The sequence below is a fragment of the Musa acuminata genome, chromosome BXJ3-6 (assembly GCF_036884655.1).
Source record: "Musa acuminata AAA Group cultivar baxijiao chromosome BXJ3-6, Cavendish_Baxijiao_AAA, whole genome shotgun sequence".
Taxonomy (NCBI): Eukaryota; Viridiplantae; Streptophyta; class Magnoliopsida; order Zingiberales; family Musaceae; genus Musa; species Musa acuminata.
Window position 1 is genome coordinate 9484332 of NC_088354.1, and position 21502 is coordinate 9505833.

The following is a 21502-nucleotide window of genomic DNA, read 5'->3' on the forward strand; positions in this document are numbered from 1 at the left end:
CTCGTGGCGATTTTTGTGATCGTGCTTAATGATTTGTCGGATTTTATTTCTAATTGTCGTGATTTCTAATATCAATTATAGCCTTGTAGATGATGATTCGTGCTCGATGATTTATCGAATTTTATTTCGAAACCCGACCTAACTGCCGTGATTTCTATATCATTTATTACTTTGAAACTCTTAACTTAATTGTCGTGATTTCCATATCAATTATAGCCTTCTAGAAGATGATTCGAAATCCCCAACTTAATTGTCGTGATTTCTATATCAATTATAGACTTGTAGATGATTCCTATATGTACATGTGTGTACTGAGATCTTTCAGAAGTGAAAGCGAGATTGGAGAACCAAATCATGTGCGAAAGTGGTGGTGAGCAGAGTACAGAAAAGGACAAAGGGGAGCTGAGGGAAGATGGCCAAGTGAAGGGAACCTACAATGTCAACTTCGTCTTTGGCCCTTGGGAGCAACGAAACGAAACGAAAGGGAAGGCTTTGATTTGATGATCACCGGAATGAACGAAGCTTCTCCGTTTGAAGCTGACGATGGGAATCACTACTGTATCAGGAAGATCGGAAATAGATTCTTCTTCTTCTTCTTCTTCTTTCGTTTTTGGAACTGCTATAACCCTTCCCTTCCCTTCCCTTCCCTTCAAAAGCAAAAAGAAAAATATTGGATTGGATTGGGTTATGCTGAGTCAATCATTTACTATCTTTGCTTAGACCGACCCACGAGAAATTATCCATGGAGAGACAGACGTAAGACGACTGACTGTCTTAGAAACTTTCCATAGGGAGTTGTAAGACAATTTTATCATTGAAAGGGATATAAGAGTTGAGACAACTCTTGATTTTGAAAAAACCTTAGTTCGTCTAATCCTCCATTGATATGTGACTGTATACTAATTAGATATTAAAATTTTACGATCAGAGTATATTGAGACATATCATCGGTGACCTATTATTCGGTTCTCGAGCAAGACACGCTAAGGATTCGAGTTCCATTGGATTAGCTTGTTTCAATCTATGATCCTATGGAACTCGAATCCTTAGTGTGTCTTGTTTCAACTTCCCCCAAAGAGAGCTAGTAAGAACTAATCATCGTTGAAAGAGCTATGCCCCCGCATTAATGACCAGCGACATGGCTCGCCTCCGCCACCTCTTTTTCGAACGATCGGAGAAGGGATCATTCCCTGCCTGACTCAAAATGACAAAAAAGTCGGACAAAGAATGTCATCCGATGGTTTTGAATCGACACCGACCTCGGGATGATGTATCGGTACGTCACATCTATTAATGGAACCTGACGAGCAGGGTAGGGGGGACCCTCACCAATCCCCATCCTCGCCACTAGGTGCCCAAGTATAAAAAAACTCAAGCTCTAAAAATCAAACGGGGCCAAGAGAGTGAACACCACACTCTCCTAAATATAACTAACTAATCCACTCCCTATCTCTCTGACTTAAGCATCGGAGAGACCACGTCAAGACCTCTCCCAATGCAGACCTATCGTGCAGGATCCCTGATGCTAGTTGAGGAGGCATTACGAGACAACTCCCACGAGGAAGGTGATCTATCTTCCCACACCCCTTCCACAAGTAAAAAGCTCTCTACACTTACGCCCTAGGCCAACTCTACACAGCAGCCCTCCGCGTTAGCTCTCTAGAAGGGATCTACACTTTTGGTGTTAGATAGAGTTGAGCTGACTCATCAGTAGATGACCTCAATGTAACAATAATACTGAATTAGAATTATACATTCGTATATCTTTATTTCATCTTATATAATATAATAAATATTTATGGGTTATCCATTATGCCAGTTTAACATATAGTTTTGGTTTGTGAAGCACAAACTAGTTTATTTGTGAGATTTTAATCGAATTTTTTTCCCTAATTGTTTAAGCTTTTGAAAATTGTAATCATCAAATTAAGAATATTGATCGATGAATAAAAAATTCATGACTCATGTCACGATGACTTGGTTTGAGGATTTAGTTTTGCATTAGATCGAGGAGAATCTATGCCTACTCACCACAAACTCCCATATCTATGGACAGCGTTGCCTGTCGAGAATGAATAGGATGCAATGTATCCACCCCTCAACCTTCTACCATCTTTCGCTCTCATGTCCCCACCCACCCCACACACGTCAGAAGCGAGCAGCGGAAGCCCATCTGGTTGTGCCTTTTTACTCCCACGGTATATATCTCATCGCCGTCGATCGCCAAGCACCTCGTCGTCGACCTCCCCCTCCCCCTTCCCCTTCCTCCTCCCCGCCTCCTCTGCATGTGAGCAACTCAGAACACACACACACAGAGAGAGAGAGAGAGAGCATATGGACTGACTGATCACTCGTGTCTTCTTCATGACCTTTTATGTTACTTCGACTGGCAACAGATGGCAACTAAGGTATTGATCTCTCTCTTCCATTCTCATCTTCTTACAATGGGTGTTTGCCAACCCAATAAAATGGCCTTCGATGCTAAACCACCTTCCTTCTTCTATTTGCTGCAATTTTAATGGGCAAACCATCTCATGATGTTGTTGGTTGAGATTCTTATCTGGATTTTGTGTCTTACTTTGCTCATCCAAAGAACCATTTAGTTTCTTCCTAGTAACTGTTTTCTCCCCTCTTTTCCTTTGATTTTTTTGGGCAACAACTTTCAAGGAATTGATGTAGCAGACAGTCTTGGATCTACAAAGATGTTGCTCTGTTGATCTTCTCAGATGTTTTCTTTCTATGTGAGTGTAAACAATGATTCCTTGAGATTGCATGATGATCCTTCAGAGCTTTGACTTTTGAGATTGGTCTAATAAAATTATTGCGTTGTTTTCTGTTTCTCACCACAAAACTAACTGCTCTATAATGATCCATGGATTCAGGAAACTGGTGAATCTGGTCACAGATGCTAAAGCCATTAAATTTGCAGCTTCTTGTCCTCTTTTACTTTGACCGCCTCCATTGCTCATCTAAAAACAGGGTGAGATTCTACATGGATATTGATCATGAAGTGGGTGATTGTTTCTGAAGCTGCAAGCAAATTTAGCTCACAGAAAGCCAAGTTGGTGAGAGGTGGTGTCTCATGAACTGTTGACATCTCTGAGAGTAGTGTGTGTTCTGAAGCATCAACTCTACTAGAGTGCTTCAATGGATGGCAGAAGAAAGAGACATAGCATTGCAGCTACTTCAAGAACTAAGCATGGAGGAGTTGGATCACAAGAACCAGACCATAAAGCCTTCTCCTCCAAGTACTTCAGTGCAGAGTCTCTTCTGGTTCTGCTTTGCCTCACTGCCTCGTTGCTGATACTTCCAGTGATACTACCCACATTGCCTCCACCACCTCTTGCAGTGCTGCTGCTTCCAATAGGCATCCTTGTTTTGCTCATGATCTTGGCATTCATGCCCTCAGATGTAAGAAAGATTGCATCACCTTGTGAATAAATTGAGTTGGCCTTGTTCAGCCTTGATGTTTGTAGCAAAAATTTTCACAATATTCTTGTTCATTTTCTACAAGTTTTAAGATGCGCCAAAGAAATTAAGCTATTTAATGTGTTGTTGTTTCTAGCCTCACATCATAGGATTATTTCCTTTCAGAATTTTACTTCACAAATCTAAGTTGCTGGTCTTGAACATGCAATCTCTGGTTTCTTGATGTCAGCACCAAGAGATACTGTGTAAGAAACCAGTGACATTAGCATAGCCAAAGGAAAGAAATATCAGTGACATTAGCATAGTCAAAGGAAAGAGATATGTGTTCAAAATTCATATATTTGCAATCTTAGATACAGGTGAGAGCCTTGTGCATTTAGTATGTCCTTTTTTTTATGCATATAAAATATTAACAATGTTGGGATCTAACATAGTAATTTTGATTTGTCATCCAGTGGATTGATTTTGGAAGACAAGGTGACTTAAATATATGGATTTCTTGTTCTGTTTAATGGGTAAATTGTTTCTCCACATAATGATACAGTTCATTCAAGTCCAACTATACTTTATGATACACAGTATTCACAGCAAGCAATAGTTTGTTTGATTTATAGCACATCAGATAATTGAGGGTTGGCTACATCACTGTATTCCTGGAGACTTGAATAAGATTTATGATGCAGATGGAGCAAAATCAAGATCTTGTTGTTGTTGTTGTGATTATTGGGTCACCAACTTTCTGGTTGATTATGGTGTAAAGATTTCAGAATGATGTAAGGCTTCTTGAACCTTAGCTAGGGGTTTTTTCTTTATATTTTTACCCTTGTTCCAGTATAATATACATCTATCTTGCAAACAGTTAAACCCACAAGCATAAGTCTTTGTCCAATACACAATGCATAATGTGAGCATCTGACACTTCTTGGTTGCTGATGATAACATCTCATTAAACATGAGTGTGGTATAAACCAGTAGCTCTTCATGAATAATGCTCAGATACTAGTACTGCAATGTGATTACAAGCAGCAGATTCAACTTTAGCTTGATCAAATTTTCAAGATATACCCTCAATTGACTTGCCATTAAAATGTTCCATGCAACTCTTGATGCAGAAGCATAGAACACCAAAGAGAACACAGAGTTCCATTAGCTAAAGGGCTATAGCAAAGTCATTTATTGTCCCTTGATTCCGTGTTCTATCAGTAAGTTAAACTATAGTGGGGGGCTGGTGGTGGTTGGGGATTGCAGAAAGAAGGTCGGTAGGTGATGCTCCAAAACTGCCATAAGGTCTCCTGCCTGGCTGTTCTTGTCCACCGGCCTCCCCGCGACCTTGCTAGCTGCCTCCACAAGTTGCCCTCTCAGTTTCTGCGGCAACAACAACCCACCTGCCTTCCGACACTCTCTGTACAGCGATAGGTACGCTATGGCCGTCACCAGGGACGGCGGAAGATCCCTGAGACAGATGGGTGAGCCACCCCTTCTCAGAATCCTCATAAAATTCACAAAGTGGTTCTGCCCATAATTCAAGCCCTCAGCAAATGCTGCCTCCGACCAATGCTCCTTCAGAAAAGCTCTCAGGTCAGGGGCCACAGCCTCGTCACTGGACTCGGCAATGCTGTCAGCCACGGCATATGTTGCCACAGGGTCACCAAGGAAGTTGTTGCGCAGAAGGAATTCAACACCAGCTAGCGAGCCACTGCTTCTCTCAGCTGCTGCCTTTAGGATCTCAATGCTGAGGGCAGCAAGGACATGCTCTGGGATGCGTGGGAGAAGGTAAGCTGCAATACCCACCTGGCTGCTAGCGACGGAAGCAGTAAGTGCAATGCATAGTTCCATATCCCTACATCCCCGATCGACAAACCATTGAACTACCTGCATGCAGCCCCTCTCAGCAGCTCGCAACAAAGGACCAAGGAAGGCCCCAGCATTCCCTTCTTCCACCAAGCATTCCATGGTTCCAATCTTACAGTGGTGAGAGGCAAAGCCTAAGGCAAGTTCAACATCAACATCCAAGCTGTTCCTTTGAGCAATCTGGAGGAAGAAAGAAAAAGTGAATGTGAATCAAAACTTCCATATCCGGCTGAATCTAGGTTTATCATTCTATAAACTAATTTCCCAGCAGCTTTATTTAATTGGTCAAACCAAGAAATTATTTGATTCTGGTGTCTGGTTGAAACTCAAGTCGGAAGCCATCTTAGCCAGTAATTTGATTCCAAAAAAGGGTCCATTAGATCTTCAAAATAATTGTTTTGGCCATCTTTAAGGAAAGTATTCATTAGGACAGCTAAACCTAGTAAAACCACACTTGGTGATGGCATAATCTTTGCATCATGTGTAGTGACAGTTAATGCAACCCTTTCCACCTTTAGCTCCCGTGAAATATCCTAGAACCTATTCCTGTAAGAAGTCCAACCGTTGATTGATGGTTCCCTTTTGCTCACCAAAAATTCCAATTCACTTAATTAAGGAATAATTATAAAGATCAGCCACTGGTACAACGCATCAGGTTTGCCCATAGAAGAAATACTACCACATCTTCGAAAGAAATTAAGGTTCCTTGAAAGTAGAAAATGTTTCAACTACTTGTATCTTCCCTAGCACGTGGGGTGACGGATAGCCAATATATAAGGTAAAACAACTTAAAAGTAAGGCACTTCAATTACCAAACTAGAAGTAGATGAATACCTGTAGCAAGATTCGGACAAGCTCTGTACTTCCAAATCTTGAAGCCTCGAGAAAGCATTGGTTTACATTGTCCGCACCACCCTCCACTAGCATCCCAAGTAATCCTTGTATTACAGTTGCCGATATTCCAAATGCCCAACCCGGATCAAACGAGCTAGAGAATAGAGTAAGAGGGAAGCATGCTGCGTCAAAAGCTTCAGTAAAATCCTTTCCGGTAAGGCTGTTGCCAGCAAGATCTAAAAAGCTTTTGAAAGCTGACAACTGAAGTTGGACCTCAAAAATTGTGCTGTAATTCCTTCTATCCCTATCCTTTCGGCTCCGAGAGTGAATCCCAATGCACTTCAAAGCCCAGTCTGTGAACTTCTGGACCTTCACACCTGCTTCTGCCTTCAAAACTTCATCACCATGACATTCTCGAAGACGCTCATGCAACCTGACAAAAGAGGATGAGAAGGGCACAAGTTCATCATCCGTAGAACAAGATGCTACTTTTCCTACCACAAAGGAGATTATGCAAAGAATCACAATTATTCATGTCCAAGAACGGGAATTGAGATGGTTGGAGACTTTGATACCTTTGGGCCATGATACCCACTGTATCAGCCAAACTCATTGTTTTGCTCTGACATGCAGAAACACATGAAGCCAGAAACGATGTCCTGAGGGTAGCCCTCGTGAAGTCATTAGCTCCATTGGCGACGATCTTCTTGATCATCCCAGTAACACCATTCAGTTCTTGCTTAGTTGTCAAGAACCATATGGAGTCTAATGTTATGCACAGCATATCATTAAGAGTTTGTGGATCTGCCAACAGAATGAAGTTCTCAGCGAGCTCTAAATCCTGAGAACTCAATGCACCCTGAAACAAACGACCAAGCTCGATCCTGTCCTTCCTGCTGAGCTTCTTCTCCTGTTTATTTTTGTCCTTCCTTCGGATTTCAGATTCCATCAATCTGAACTTGTTGGTGCCACAGCTATAATCTTTGGAGGTCAGAGGGTCTTTTGTCGAGAGAGGAGCCTCCCTTGCAAAAACCACATTGCTTCCCTCACCCTTCTCGCCCTCAAAACCGTCATTACCATCCACGTACCAAAGTACACCATTTTCATCCATTACTATCTCTGAGCACAAGATGTCCTCTGGTTTACAATCTTTCACCAGATCTCCACAATCATTCTCATCGACCATCAAGATCTTTTTTTCGCTCTCCATTTTTCACAAAAACCAACCAAACAACTGAGTTATCGACAGCTTTTCCCCATAAAAATCCAACTTTTTTGCAACCAAATCCAGTCTCTCAATCAAATCGATCGTTTGCATAAGCAGCGAATCAACGCCTTTCAAGAGGAACAACGGCTAAAGGACAATTATTGATCGTTTCCGCACCGACAAGAACAAACAGTTCATAAATCCACCTCAAGTACCGGAAAATCTTGAGTTTCAGCAACCAATTCCACCCTCATCCATCACGATTCCGCCATCAAAGAAGCAGAACCACAAGGGAACATCATCAACTAAAAGAGCAGCGCAGACCGCTTAGCCCTAACACTCTTCAGCAAAAAGAAGATAAATCCACCGCCGGCACCTGAAAATAAATATAGCAAAAGCCTGAAACAAGAATCTGATTCATCCCAACCACCACACCATTAAACAATCACTAAAGAAGGATTTTTTAACGAAAGAATCCATGGCCATACAAAGGGGAACCCAAATAAAGAACGATTTTAGTGCAAAAGGGAAACGATGACTACAAGCACGAAACACAAACGAAGCGATCGAGAATGAAACTTCCTGACGACCGAACCCACGATCATATCAGCGAGAAGAAAACCAATAAAAAAGAGGTTTTTAACGCAGGAGCGAAGGAGAAAAGGCGGCAGAAAGCAGTAGAAAATGATTACAGACCGGAAGCGAAGATACGCTGCGTGGGTGTAAAAGAGAGGACCAGAAACAAGAAACGGAGCGGAAAAGAGGGCAACCTTCAGGACATGGAACTACGATGGGCGCAAAACGAGGGGGTAGGGAGAGAGAATGAGAGAGAGAGCTCAGTCCCAGAATCCATGGAACTCCTCACGGAGAGGGAGACGAGCCCCTCTTTGCTGCCCTGCCTTCATTCTTATAAGTTTCCAGCCATTTGAAACACACTTTAAAAGGAGAGAAAGGAAACAGATTACAATTTTTCTTATTCTTTTTCATTTTTATCATAAATAAAAATGAAAGGAAGCAGATTATTTTTCTTATCATCCTTCCTTTTACCATTAATAACTGGCAATTTATATATTTCTTTTTTCTTCTTATTATTTTCCATCTACTTGCAGTGATATTTTTCTCTTTCTCTTTCCTTTCTTATCAATAAATATATAGAGAGGAGAGAGAGAGAGAGAGAGGATATATATATATATATATATATATATATATATATTATATTATTTGTTTTTCCTTTCTTATCTCATAATATATATATATATAATCTTTTCTAATATTATATATATTTATATATATATATTATTTTCCAATATTATTAATATATCATATATATTATGAAGGTTCAGTCACCACCATGCAATGGGGCCCGCCACCAATGGGCCTTTTCTTTTACTGTGGTGGGACCCAGTCTCTGGGTTCCATGTGGCCCACCTCAATCATTAGAATACTCTCTCTCTCTCTCTCTCTCTCTCGTAGATTTTTTTTTTACCTTTTTTTCTCTCTCTCTCTCTCTCTCCCTCTCTCGTATGAAGCTCCCTTTAATTAAGAGAGCTTAATTAAAATTAAAATTAGAACATAAGTGTAAGTGTAAGCATAAAATAAGTGTAAAATTAAAATTAAAATTCTCGACAACCATCATGCAAATAATATAAGTGTAAGCATAGAATTAAAATTAGATTTTAATTAAGATAAGCTAATTAGGATTTATTGAATGCCAAAAAGGGCATTTTTGAGAACCCTAATGTCCTGCTTAACTCACACCATGATTTCCACCCACCAAAAGGGGCATTTTTTAGAGCAAGCCGCCAATTCCCTTCCAATTATTCGAGTCGGTGGGTCCTGCCTGCACCAACCGGGCCCCCCGTTGCACGTGGTGCGCGTGACCAATTGTCCCTATATAATAATTGCTTCTCACGTGCGAGTCAGGCGTGCGGTTGGTACAGAACGATCGTCACAAAGAGATGGGCTCGCCACGTCCGTAACGGGTGGCGACAAAACGAAGCTCCGGTAGCTGACAAGAAGCGACACGTCGTTGGTTTATAACACCCGTTACAAAGTTGATGCCCGTCCTATCCGATATCGAGTTGTCGATGATCGTCTTAATTATCATGACATCTAAGTGTGATCAATTATAATTAATTCATTTTGCCACAAAACAATGAGCACTCAACTCATAAAAATGCTTAAACATCATTAAAGCTTCTTCTTAGGGATGACTATTTGTTTTTGTCACTATATATATATACATATATATATGTATATATGTCATAATAAAATAACAGTGTGGCTGATGCTAATTCTGATGGCTAACAGTGCGGTGAAGTTGAGAATCTAAGAAATAGCATCGGACAGCCAGGGAGTGGATGGGCCCCATGGCATGATTGGCTATTATTTTTCTTCTTCTTCTTTTTCTTTTTGTGTGTGTGTATTGAGGAGGTAGGGGGTCATGTGTCATTCGTTGGTAATCATAATTATATCAGTTAAGAAAAGAAATAATTTTAAGATAGAATGCCAGTTGGAATGCTTGGGACTTATGATGGTGGCTTGTCACTGTTTATAGTGAGTCATAAAAACTTAGATGTTGACTGTTGTCACCAGAGAAATTGGGCACAATTATTATGAGACAATCAATTGAAATCAAAAAGAGAAAAACAAAAATGCTCCAATTTGGTAATTTCCACAGTGTGAAGGCAGCTCCTTTATTCATCTCTTGTTCTTCTGAAGCACAACAGCTTCATAACATGGAGATCAGATGCCTGCAGTCAGCTACTTTTTGTTTGGCATTGCAACTTGCAAGGCTGGAGCTAATCCCAGTCAGCAAACATGGGAGCTCTCTGGAAGAGAATTTGGAATCTTACATGGACTGCATGCAGACAAATATTTCCTGCTAAAGAATGTTTGGTGGAAAAGGAGATGGAATCTGATCCATATAAACTGAGATTGGTGCATCAGAATACATTTTATATATAGTTTTGTAAGATGGTTTTCTCATGAAATCTGGTTTCTTCTGTCCCTTGTTCTGTGTGCCAAAGAGTAGCATAATTGCTTATAACAAGAGACGGAGAAGAAAAGAAAAAGAAGCATGTCTGTCCTCTTCACCCGAGAAGAGTTTGTACTGGTTGTCATGGTCATTCAAGATCCTGCCAAAAAACAAATCTGTGTGCTGTTCATATTCATAATGAAACCAGATCACTGGCATCCCTGGGTTGAAAGAAAAATGTTGATGAGGTTCAATTACTTGGGTTTACTCCCTGTCAAAAGTTAAAATCAAATTGGGTCCATTTCACATACATTTATGAAAGGATCCAATCTAATAGTTAGTAGGTTTATGCAATGATTGAGGTTGAGATGGATTTCTCAACCAACACCCTCAGTGTCTTCATCTGAACAACCAAATGAAAGGGGCATTGCATGGCACATGCTCTCTGTGAGATTAGTCCTTCATTGGCACATTCTATCAATCAACAATGACTTGACTACTTCTCATTGTGCACAACTTTTAGTGCCAAGTCATAATTTATGATGCTGTCCATGATATTGCTGATTCAGACAAGTATTGTGGTCCTCCAAAAAAACTTGGATTAGGAGTGTGCAAAATGTTGATGTAGTCTCACAATGTGCTCTTGCTGCATGGTTATTTTAGTATCTACCCAGAGAACATAGAATCTTGGAGTAGAAGAGAATGGAGCAGGTCATGACAACAAAACCTTGTTTTTTTCTGGATGTGTTGCAGGTGTAAGGCATGGCCACCATGTTTGTGGAGTGCTGTTCCACAAGATGTTAGATTCTATCCAACTTGTACAAACTTATTTAACATATAGTGTTGTTAATAAGATAGTTGGATTATGGCTTCAGTCCTGCAGACATGCTAATTAATTCCTGCACAATCAAATTAATGGCTGATAAAGGATCCATCAAACTGCAATCAGGTAGAGATTACATGTTTTCCCCATCAAATATTTACTCTCTGCATGATACAGACCAATCTAGATTTAAGAACAATCACCCAAGAAGAGAACAGCAACTAAAGCATAGAAGCCTTGCCTGCACTCCTTTGCTCTGTTTCACTAGGCACAAATTGCATCTCAGAAACCTTTTCTCTTTCTGATATCAGCTGATAGATAGATATACACTGCAGGCTTTTGGAACAATTTAGCTTTTACCCTGCCTAATTTAAGTATCTACACATAATATTCTGGTTTTAATTTGTTTGGTTTCATATGGTCTTCTTCATTTCTTTTTGTACCATTTATTCTCCTCCAGCTGAAGTAATGCCTCAGCCTCTTGGATTCATCTCTTACGAGGATTCCATCTAAATTTAAGCCCATCTTCCACCACCGATATAAGCTTTTATTGGGCCTTTGGTCTTGATCTATGCCGCAGGATCATGAGACTCCTGCTGCAACTCAAATCTTTTGGTGTTGCCAGGGTTGGTAGTGTTCTATATCTTTTTTCTTCCCTTGATAAAGTGGTTCAAAACATAATTGTGGTTTCCTTCTTGAAAGAGTACGACAATCAACATCTACACTGCCAATAGCAGACATGGGGCTGTTGGTATGGCTTTGTTATGGACCTTGTGGACTTCTATTCAGGTGACTGTGCTACAGCAAACAATCAAATCTTGTCATTTGTGTTGGGCAGGTTGTGCTGTCGTGAAGAAGACATGGTTGATGTTAGGCAAAGGTGATGGGTGGGTTCAGAGGATGACTTTCCAGTGATAGTGAATGAGAAGACTTGGTCTGTCCTAGATTTGGCTGTTCTTTAATTGTGTTAGGATTTGCTGGTGTTCCTTTGTGATCATCTATTTGGTGCTACAGCAAACAATTACAAAACTGGTGTTGACTTTGAATGATTTTTCTTGTGAGCATAAGATGGTCATCAAAACATAGCAAATGAGCCTACCCCACTATATTTACATCATTCAAAATGCTCTTAATGCACTTTCTTTTTTCCTTATGAACTTGATGCCCTCCATAGGTGGTATAAAGCTGGGATCCTCCCACCCTTGCAAATTCTGTAGTCACTCTTGAATCCAATGTTGGCATGTTTCTAATATACATCCAATCTGTTATTTTTCATCATCCTTCAAGAAATTAACTCCTTTTCTGCACCAAAATTTGGCAAGTTCTTTTACATCAAGGAAAGAATCTGAATGATGGATTAGTAGGTAGTAATTCTGTTCTTATCCATCAAGGAAGACACCCATTACTTGCCCATCTTCCTTCCTAAACAGGATGTACAAATGAGATCATTTTGTTTGTGCATATTTACACTTATAATGTTTTCTTCTCAAGAAGAATTTGGGATAAATGTTCCCCAAAACATGGGATCTTATTCATTCTAGCTTGAAGCGATAACAACTCATCAAATTTGACACTGACAGCTTATACACATCCTACCTAATGATGAACACTAAAAACAAGTAACCCCATTGATGCTTGCTCAAAAAATCCAGTGGCTCATTCAGATGCTCTGCTGCATTCCTGTTTAAAAATTGAGAGTCTAGATCTAAAAGATTGAACCTTGAATTATTTTAGCTCATTCAGGGTGCTTCAGAAGCCATGGAGTCATCCTCATAACATAGAAATCTAGCTGTCTAGTCTAGCCCACTTCAAATTGGCTTCTTGTAGTTTCTGATGCCTGGACGCACTGCTGACAGTGTGATGGCAGATCTGAATTGTTTTCTTTTGATGTCCTGCATGCATTTTGAAGCTGAACCCTTTGTGCTTGCTCTTGTTCAGTATGTTTGACTAGAATTTACAATTCAGAACCCTGTGTTCTTCACATCTGAAGGCAAGCTGACAGATGTTCATGAACAATATCGAATGAAAAAGAAACTGAACCCTAGTCTTCCACAGAGATGCACCATGTTGTTCTTCTCCTGACCTTCAAACCGATAAAAGATGCCATCAAAGATTGAAAGGTGATGCAGAAAGCAAAAGGCTCGCTCACCATTACAACTTATTACCACAAAAGTGATGAGACTCATCTTTTCTGCAAGCTAATGGATGCGTTGAACTTCCAATGAAGCGAGGCTTTTTGGTCCTTAACTCCTACTTTCTGTGGCTAACCTTTCATGCAAATTGGGTCCTTAATTATGATCCTTTTCCATGGTGACTGAAGGTACAGTTTTTCTTTCTTTATTTCCTATTAAAGAGGTTTGTTCCTTGCCTCATGCGCAGCAAAAGAACCTGGAAAAACCTTCGAACTTTGATATCTTTCTCCTCCATAACTTGGCTTTCACTCATTCAACTACTTTCAGCATCTGGTATCACACCATGAAGACCCTTCAAAGCTCCATGACATGGTGGACCAAACCTCTGCTACACTCATCTCCTTCAAATTAGAATCGCAACAAAGAAGTGGATGAGCAGCAGAGAAGACACCAGGAAGGGCCCAGCATAACATGCCATCGGTGGGACCCTTCTGAGGTGGCATCCTAAGTTGCCACCATGTGGTAAGGAGCAGATGCACGTTCCTGTGGAGGACTGACTCGTTGGGACACCGGAAAGGACCAGGGGAATCCTTTCCAGCAATGGTTCTCAGAGTTACCTTCTCGGTGTACTCTTCCTTCCATGCCTCGCCACCAACAACAGTGCATGTGCTTCGTCTTCCCCACCCCTTCCCTTCGCCCCTTTAAAGCAAAGAATCCATCTTTAATGCCTGTGTGTGGAGAGAGCACGTGCTGGCCCAATCATGGAGGGTTCCTGCACCGGCACTGCATGTGCCCCAATCACTACCTGCCCACATCCATCATCCATCCCTTGCCTTCATGACTCCTCACTTTGAAGCTATCCATATATGAACTCTCTTCCTTAACACATCCACCGCATGCAACCATCTGACACAATGAGCAATGCTCCTTCTCCACCCGCCGCTACGTCTTGTTCTCGCTCCTGGTAAAGATTCACGACCGCTGTGTCCATGAAACTTGATCCTACATATGATAAGCTCTTCTTGCATGCCCGTACTGATGTGATCTGGGTTTGTCGGAAGGTCTGTAAGCGAGGATTCGTTGAGGAGGTACGTGAACTATGCGAGCGAGAGATGCATTCAGGAGCTCTTATCGGCCTCCGAGTCCAGCGATGGTTGGAAGGTCTTGACGTTTCGGAATGGCGTTGAGATCTCGAGGAGGAGCTCGGCGTCGCTGCACGTCTTTAGAAGCCGCTGGCTTCTCCGCTCGGTTTCCCCACAGCAGTTCTTCATGGTCGCCAACGCCATTGATGCCGCTAAGGTCAGTTCAAACACGTCGTTATGCTCTCCCTCATCTACGGATAGTAGTAGTTCAGAAAAGATGGAACGAGAAGACGAACTGTGTTGGGATCATTAGATCGGTAGGTGAACAATTAACTCATCCCACGAGACTCCACATGGCATGTTTCTTGGTAAGAACTTACATCGAGTGCGTTGCCGGACATGGATGTGATGGAGAACATCCACTCGAGTTTCTCAGGATACTCGAAGAAGACCATACGACCAGCTTGGGCATTCCCACTGTCTGCTTCCTGAGCTGCAAACTGAAGCCTCGTGCTATGATCTTCTCGAACGCTTGCCATATTGACTCGCACCATCTTCTCTCTTCCACTCCAGCAATGGGATCCGGATCTGGTGGAAGCAAAACACATCAAGGACCTCAATGACAACCTCAGGATCATTGCACTGAGGTTTGGTGACGCATCGAAGCCGCTCTTCAAGAAGCGAGAGTTCGTAGTCTACGAGCGCCGTGAGAGTCTGGATGATGGAACCCTAGTGAGACTCCTCTCAGCCCTGTCAGCACATCAACAAAACCCTGTGAACTTACACTCTCTGTATACATTATAGGTGGTGGCTGTGGCTTCTCTGCCTCATGAAATAGCTGCAGGATTGCAGCCAAAGAACGGTAATGCCATTCGAGGGCTGTTGCTTCAATCTGGATGGGTGGTGGAGAAGCTTGAAGATGACTCTTGCGTGGTGACGTATGTTGTTCAGGTAGGTAATCAAATCATACTGTTGCTCACTACTTTTCTGCATCTACTTTCTTCTCGGAAGGAATAACCCTGCAAACCATAAACCTAACCCTTATCAGATAAACAGTACATTGACATCCGAAATGACAAGTTGTGAGATTTCTTGTTCAGGTTCTTGTGGAATTCATGTGTTGCTCACTTGATCTTATATTTCTTTTACGGCAGTTGGATCCGGCTGGTTGGCTGCCCAAGTGTTTTGTGAACAAGCTCAACACTAAGCTGGTCATGATCATTGAAAACCTAAAGAAGTTGGCACAAACCTGCCCGGTGGACAGAGAAATGTGAATGTGGATTACTGAAGTTAGTAGTAAATACACGAGTAAATAAATTTATATAGGTATGATCTCATGTTTCTTTGTGACCTCCACAAAATCTCTACCAAATCCCACCCTAAGATCATGACTTGGAGATGCACTCATGCCAGCCATTCATTCACTCCACGAGCTTGAACTTTTAATGGAACCACTAACAATCTAAATTAGATGGATTTGTATGCTTGTAATTGTGCTAATAAACATGGATGGCAAAAAGTGTCTATCCGACATAAATTATCAGTGTAAGCACATCAAGGTTGACAGATGGCACAACTGTTGGATGATTTTATTGAAAACACCTCATATTTATTATTTTTTCTCAAAAGAAAACCCAATGACTTGAATAATCATGGTACAGATCGATTTATCCATTTAGATCATTGCATCTTATGATCATAGGGTGTCACCAAGATTAACAGAAAAAAGTAACATTAGAGTCGATGATCGAAAGATATTTTTAATATTATTCGAAACGAACGTATATATATATATATATATATATATATATATATATATATATATATATATATATATATATATATATATCAAATGTTTTCCACGTGCGAATAATTAGCTATATATATTTGGCTTCGCGATCGAAAGTCTACCCAATATCATTTCTGCAGAGCCTCGAGGTGAAACCCCACTCCAAGGATGGGACCTCCGAGAGGGATCGGTCGGGCCGCAAATCCTCCAAGAATCACGAGCGCGGACGCGATTCATCCGAGGATCATTACCGCGATCGGGATAGCACCCCCACCACCACCACGGTGGCATCAAGAACTCGGACGACAACCGCCACTACCGCCTCAGAGGTCTTTCACCCTCTGACACCTTCACCGACCCAGGCCCTGACCACAGCGAGTGCTCCTCCAGCCGGCCGCGGGACTCGGTTGATCGCAAGCGTTTAGAGGAGCGGCACAGCTACTCCTCGAATAAGCGGAAGAAGCACGGGGACGAGGAGGGTCTGGAGAAGAGCGGGAAGAGTGCTAGGGTTTCCGATGTGGAGAGATACGCCGAAAAGGAGAGGCGGCGTTTCAAGTTAATGGCCCGTGGAGGATTAAAATCGAGATCATAATGAGGATAGATTATATGAGAGGTACTCGAGGAGTAGGAGGGAAGACAGGTCGAGTGATAGGGAAGAGAGGAGAGAGGAAAAGAGGGTGAAAGGTGATATTATAAGTGATGGAGAAGATAAGAAGAAACCGAGGAAAGGGAAAAGATTACAGATGCTGTGAATGTTGAGAGGAAAAGAGGGTGAAAGGTGATATTATTAGTGATGGAGAAGATAAGAAGAAACCGAGGAAAGAAGGGAAAAGATTACTGGTGCTGTGAAGGTTGAGAGGAAAGATTCCGATGATGATGACAAATTTCTTCACAAGAAAGAGGCAAAGGATGAGCCTAGGTCTAAAGATAGGGTTACGGAAGGTGATGTGGAGAGATCCCGTGATGACAGGATGCTGGCTGTGAACTCGAAGAACAGAACAATTGATCAAGCTGAAAAAGATAACCTGGGTAATTTAGCTTTGGAGAAAGAAAGTAGCACTTTCAATGTAAGGACCTATTGGTTTTCTCACTTCCCTTTAATATATTTAATCAGAATTAAAATACAATGTGAGATGCCCTTTTTGTTTTGTTTTTTAATTTGTCATCTTATAGACAAAAAGAAGTTTGACTTTCTATCTAATTATAGTTAATGAAGTATCTTTATCCACTTCAATAAAACATGAGATTGACTTCAATCAGTTACCTGGCTTGCTTTAGATACAGCTTAAAGTAACTGAAGCTCTTGAGGGATTTACTGAGGCTGAGAAGAGGAAACAAATGTAGGACTAACAACAAGCTAACACATGTAAATAAGGAAAACCTTGCCACAATAAATTCAAATGAAAAATGAATTTTGTAAAATGATGAAAAATTACAATTGCATATATGCTGCATCCTGTGTACTGAATATGGTCAACAGGTCTATGAGTTCCCTCACTTTACATCCGCATGTTCCCTAGTTTGTCACATAGTATCTGAAATGTATGGCTTTTCAATAAGCATTGATATGGCATACACTTCATGTAATGTGGTGCTAGTTGATGCGCTAAGTCAAAGAAGCTAAAACTTGCATCAGCATGTTGGAATTCGGTATAAAAATCCTATTATAGCTTGTTCAAGGGTGTCTGAGATTTATCAAATCTAACTAAACATCATGCTACATGAAGTATATTTTTAAAATTATACACTTCTGATGATATTTCTGTGGACATCAATTTCACTACTGTTTTATGAACTATTTGTTGTTGTCTTGAAGTGATTGGGTCAAGGATGGTGATCACTAATTGGACCTAAGTTTTGGACATCATTAAATTTGATGTAGACTAGTTGTGTTATTATAATCTGAACAGTTCCCAATTCCAGAGGAATATATCGAGAAGATGTTGATTTCTTTAAGCATGTAAGTCTATCTCCCACATAAGAATTTGGTTTGTAAGTATGTTTGGTCAATTCGAGAGATGAAGTTTCCGAATCCTATAATGTTTCTTTCCTTTTGGTACTAGTTTGAACGCTTTTGTAGTGGAATAGCATCCTTATACTATTATTTTAGTCAAGAAATGTATGTAGTGTGATTGGCCAGCAGTTGTTTGTATAACTTTACATTGGCAAAAAATCTTGGACTGAATTTACAATTTGTTTCTGGCTATTCAAAATGAAAATTGAGTGGATGGTTTGCAACCAAGGTGTTTATAAAGAATAGGTGTCATTTGTGGTGCTATTGAATATCCCAGACCATGGGCTCAAGTGGTTTTGCTTGTTTGAGAACTTGAAATATATGAGCCACTAAGTACATAGATATCCTTATAATGTCATCATGTCCTCTTTTGCCAGTCACTAGAGAAGACTTACTGACAACTCCTTTGGCGATAAATAGTTTTCTAAATTCTATCACTCTATAATACTTAGACTTTATTTTTCTTGTTCAACTTGATGAGCATCAAGTTATCCTTCTTGTTAAGAAGTCAACTGTGTGATTTTGTCTTGATAGTCTTCTTCTGAAGTTTGATGTTTTAGTTGTACTTTATGATAAACTTTTTAGTTCCATTAGCTAGTTTTTAAATGTAATGTGTTGTCTTTTTTTTTGAAGTCAATAACTTTTTTTTTTCATGCCAGAGTTTTTGCAACCATTCCTATGAATTACTTGGGGTCTTGCAGGTTGTTGCCCAGGAATCATTCACTTTGGTATCAAAGGTTTCTACGAGATCTGCTGCATCTCACCGTTCTCTTCTTACCAAAGTATCTTCATTTACTACCACAAATGAAAATGCTGGAGTTAGTATTAGATCTTATGAGGTTCCTTCAAATTCCAGTACCGATGGCACAGAAACTTCAGTTCCTCCCAAAAGTGGCAGCTTGTCTCTTGATGCTTTAGCAAAAGCTAAAAGAGCACTACAACTGCAGAAAGAATTGTCTGAGAAGCAATAGAAGATTCCCTATTGGTAATTATACTATGATGTTTTCCTCCAGTCATGCATGATTGTTCATTCTCTCTTTGTGCAATTAATTTAAGTGTTTTTTATTTACATTTACAGCTAAACGAACATGTTAGCTTGAGCACTGCCCAGGTAGCATCCAATAAAGATGGAGGTAAAGTTCCTCTAGCAGGTGTAGCCCAACCTGGCCATTCTGGCTTGAGGAGTTCTGCCTTTGCAACCTATGTTTAGACAGTTCCAGGACAACCAGGGGATGCAACATCGGAAAATCTATCTGCTGCAGGTGGTATGGTTGTCCTTCCTGGGCTCACAAATATACGGTAAGATTGAAGCTGTAAAGCGAGCACAATAACTTGCTGCCGGGATGGGGTTTTGTCAGGACCCAGAGTTTGCACCTCTTATTAACATGTATCCTGGACAGTTGCCAGTTGACATGGCTGTAACCTGTGAAGGCTCCTGTTCTGCACTTAGATGCATAGGCTCCTCTTAGTAACTTGTTTTTTTTCCCCATCTTAGTTTTGATATGTGATGTATGCTAGTACTGTAACAACAAAGTTTCATTTTCGTTTCAGGTCAACATTAACAAGCAGAAGAAAGAAGCATTTCAAATAATTAAACCGGATTTAGATGAGCATCTACATCTCATTTTGATTAGTGCATGGGTTCAAATAAGACAAAGCTGTTAAGACCAAGGTAAATGGTCAAAGCAGGCAGAGATTATAAACTTCAAGGTGTGGTTCAATATATTGTTTTCTACTGTATCTTTTGATGGCACAGATGCCTTTGTTCTGTCAGCTTGCCTTTGTATGGGTGCTTTGTTCTGCAGAGTCATTTTGGGGAAGCACAATCAAAATAGTTGAAGATCTAGCAGACTCAGCTTGTGAAGGCAAAGGCGTCTTGCTGAGCCTGCCCCACCATCACCACTACCACCACAACCTCTAAAGCTAACAAAGAAAGAACAAAAGAGCCTGCCCCACCACCACCACCACCACCACAACCTCTAAAGCTAACAAAGAAAGAACAAAAGAAGCTCAGGACGCAGAGGCGTATTGTGGTAGAGTGAGACATGCAAGAAATGACCAGACAAGGCCTTTAGAGGCTTTTAAGTCAGAGGTCAAAATGAGCAACTTGATGAAAGTTCTTGCTTCTGAAGCAACTCAAGATCCAACAAAGCTTGAAATGGAGATTCGTAGTGCTGCTGCTGAGTGCAAACAAGCACATGTTGATAGAAACATTGCTCGCAAGCTGACCCCTGCTGAACGGTGTGAAAAGAAAGAGAAGAAGCTTTATGATGATCCCAATTCAGTGGAGACTTTTGTCTGTGTGCAGGATCAGGGACTTATCTCACCTCCAAACACAGGTTGTCCTGTGATATCCAAATTCACTGGAGACTTTTTGTCTGTGAATGCTCAGGAGAACCAACTGACAGGTTGTGCTGTGATATCAGATGACATTAGTGTTGTGGTTGTGGAAGGAGTTAGAAAATCAATAAAAAGATATGGAAAGTTGATGCTGAGAAGGGTAAACTTGGTTGCTGCAGTTGGCAACGAGGAAGAGCTTGGTGAGGAAACAGATGGCCCTTCTAACAGTTGTGTCTTGGTGTGGCAGGGTAGTGCTGCTAGAAAGTCTTTGTTGATGCTGGATTTCCACATTACTGGGATCTGGCTATCAACTTCTGGGAGGAACTGTTCCAATTCAGTAACTTGGTAGAGTTCAATTGAACCGTCCGTTCAGGTCGAGGACAGATCTTTAATTGCTGTTTTGGTTTTAATTGACAGATCTCTCCGGTTAATTTCATGTTGGTTTTGATGAATGACACGGTGTGCCTCTCACTCATGTATTTGCGATTCTATGTTTATCGTTTGCGTGTATCACAAGAAGACTATGCTCAGTGGATATGTTGTGAATTGTCTCTCACCCTAAGATCATTTTTTTTAGCATGTAGATCCTCCATTGATGATCATAGAATTGTCGCATGTCGAAGAGAAGAGATTGCCGTTTTTTCAGCATCTTATATCAGTCAGTTTTTACTGTTACTGTGAGTATAAAATCCTTCCCAGTGATTATAGTATGTTAACCTTACATTGATAAGCAGACAACTTCTTAACCACCTCGTTCTGATGATGCTTTTTGATGAAACTGGTTAGTGATCTTAATAAGGTCATTTGTTCATGAAATTTAGCTTCTCATACTTTGGTGATCAACATAGACGTGAATGCTCTGTTAGTAATTTACATCAAGGTTTGGCTACACTTGGTTGATGTTCAAGAGGGCTCGGGGAAAGCATAGATTGCAAATAATGCTCTCTCGATGAGTTAAAACTGATATCTCAGTAACAAAGAGATAAATGGATCGAAGAAAACTATATCTCATGATTATTATGGT

The 21502-nt window shown here is 40.8% G+C and overlaps 3 protein-coding genes, 1 long non-coding RNA gene and 1 pseudogene across 6 annotated transcripts; 4 read left to right on the forward strand and 1 right to left on the reverse strand.

The window, feature by feature from the left end:
* Positions 1-2092: 2092 nt before the first annotated feature.
* Positions 2093-3460, forward strand: LOC135640410 (uncharacterized). The gene is made up of 2 exons (XR_010497309.1): positions 2093-2408; positions 2883-3460. It is a non-coding gene; the product is annotated as an uncharacterized LOC135640410 (long non-coding RNA).
* Positions 3461-4388: 928 nt separating this feature from the next.
* Positions 4389-8246, reverse strand: LOC135640409 (ankyrin repeat protein SKIP35-like). 2 transcript variants are annotated; one of them, XM_065154807.1, is made up of 4 exons: positions 8092-8246; positions 6690-7697; positions 6115-6547; positions 4389-5460 (listed from the first exon to the last, which is right to left on the reverse strand). In XM_065154807.1, the coding sequence occupies exons 2-4, from the start codon at positions 7322-7324 to the stop codon at positions 4642-4644; spliced, it is 1887 nt and encodes a 628-aa protein (XP_065010879.1). In that variant the 5' UTR covers positions 7325-7697; positions 8092-8246; the 3' UTR covers positions 4389-4641. The 2 variants fall into 2 exon arrangements, with proteins under 2 accessions (XP_065010879.1, XP_065010880.1); XM_065154808.1 differs by having other exon boundaries at positions 8018-8213.
* Positions 8247-14063: 5817 nt separating this feature from the next.
* LOC103987651 (uncharacterized) lies at positions 14064-20988 on the forward strand. 2 transcript variants are annotated; one of them, XM_065154432.1, is made up of 9 exons: positions 14064-14217; positions 14315-14552; positions 14909-15067; positions 15140-15286; positions 15490-15661; positions 16265-17191; positions 18840-19123; positions 19217-19437; positions 19690-19986. In XM_065154432.1, exons 1-5 carry the CDS (start codon positions 14150-14152, stop codon positions 15607-15609), a joined length of 732 nt encoding a protein of 243 aa, XP_065010504.1. In that variant the 5' UTR covers positions 14064-14149; the 3' UTR covers positions 15610-15661; positions 16265-17191; positions 18840-19123; positions 19217-19437; positions 19690-19986. The 2 variants fall into 2 exon arrangements, with proteins under 2 accessions (XP_065010504.1, XP_009404283.2); XM_009406008.3 differs by having other exon boundaries at positions 19217-20988.
* Positions 17096-20021, forward strand: LOC135640816 (protein RDM16-like; annotated as a pseudogene).
* Positions 20066-21056, forward strand: LOC135640817 (protein RDM16-like; the record flags this gene model as incomplete). The annotated part of the gene is made up of 1 exon (XM_065155583.1): positions 20066-21056. A coding segment is annotated over one exon (762 nt), but the record flags the coding sequence as incomplete, so codon positions are not given.
* Positions 21057-21502: the final 446 nt, after the last annotated feature.

Bases quoted from the DNA above. Each gene is read 5' to 3' on its own strand.
- LOC135640409 (XM_065154807.1), bottom strand. From the start codon at position 7,324: ATGGAGAGCGAAAAAAAGATCTTGATGGTCGATGAGAATGATTGTGGA. The intron at 6,548-6,689 runs GTATCAAAGTCT...CTCTTTTGTCAG, and splicing joins GTGGGTATCATGGCCCAAAG to GTTGCATGAGCGTCTTCGAG. The intron at 5,461-6,114 runs GTATTCATCTAC...TTCTTCCTCCAG, and splicing joins TTGTCCGAATCTTGCTACAG to ATTGCTCAAAGGAACAGCTT.
- LOC103987651 (XM_009406008.3), top strand. From the start codon at position 14,150: ATGCAACCATCTGACACAATGAGCAATGCTCCTTCTCCACCCGCCGCT. The intron at 14,218-14,314 runs GTAAAGATTCAC...GTTTGTCGGAAG, and splicing joins ACGTCTTGTTCTCGCTCCTG to GTCTGTAAGCGAGGATTCGT. The intron at 15,068-15,139 runs GTGAGACTCCTC...TATACATTATAG, and splicing joins GTCTGGATGATGGAACCCTA to GTGGTGGCTGTGGCTTCTCT.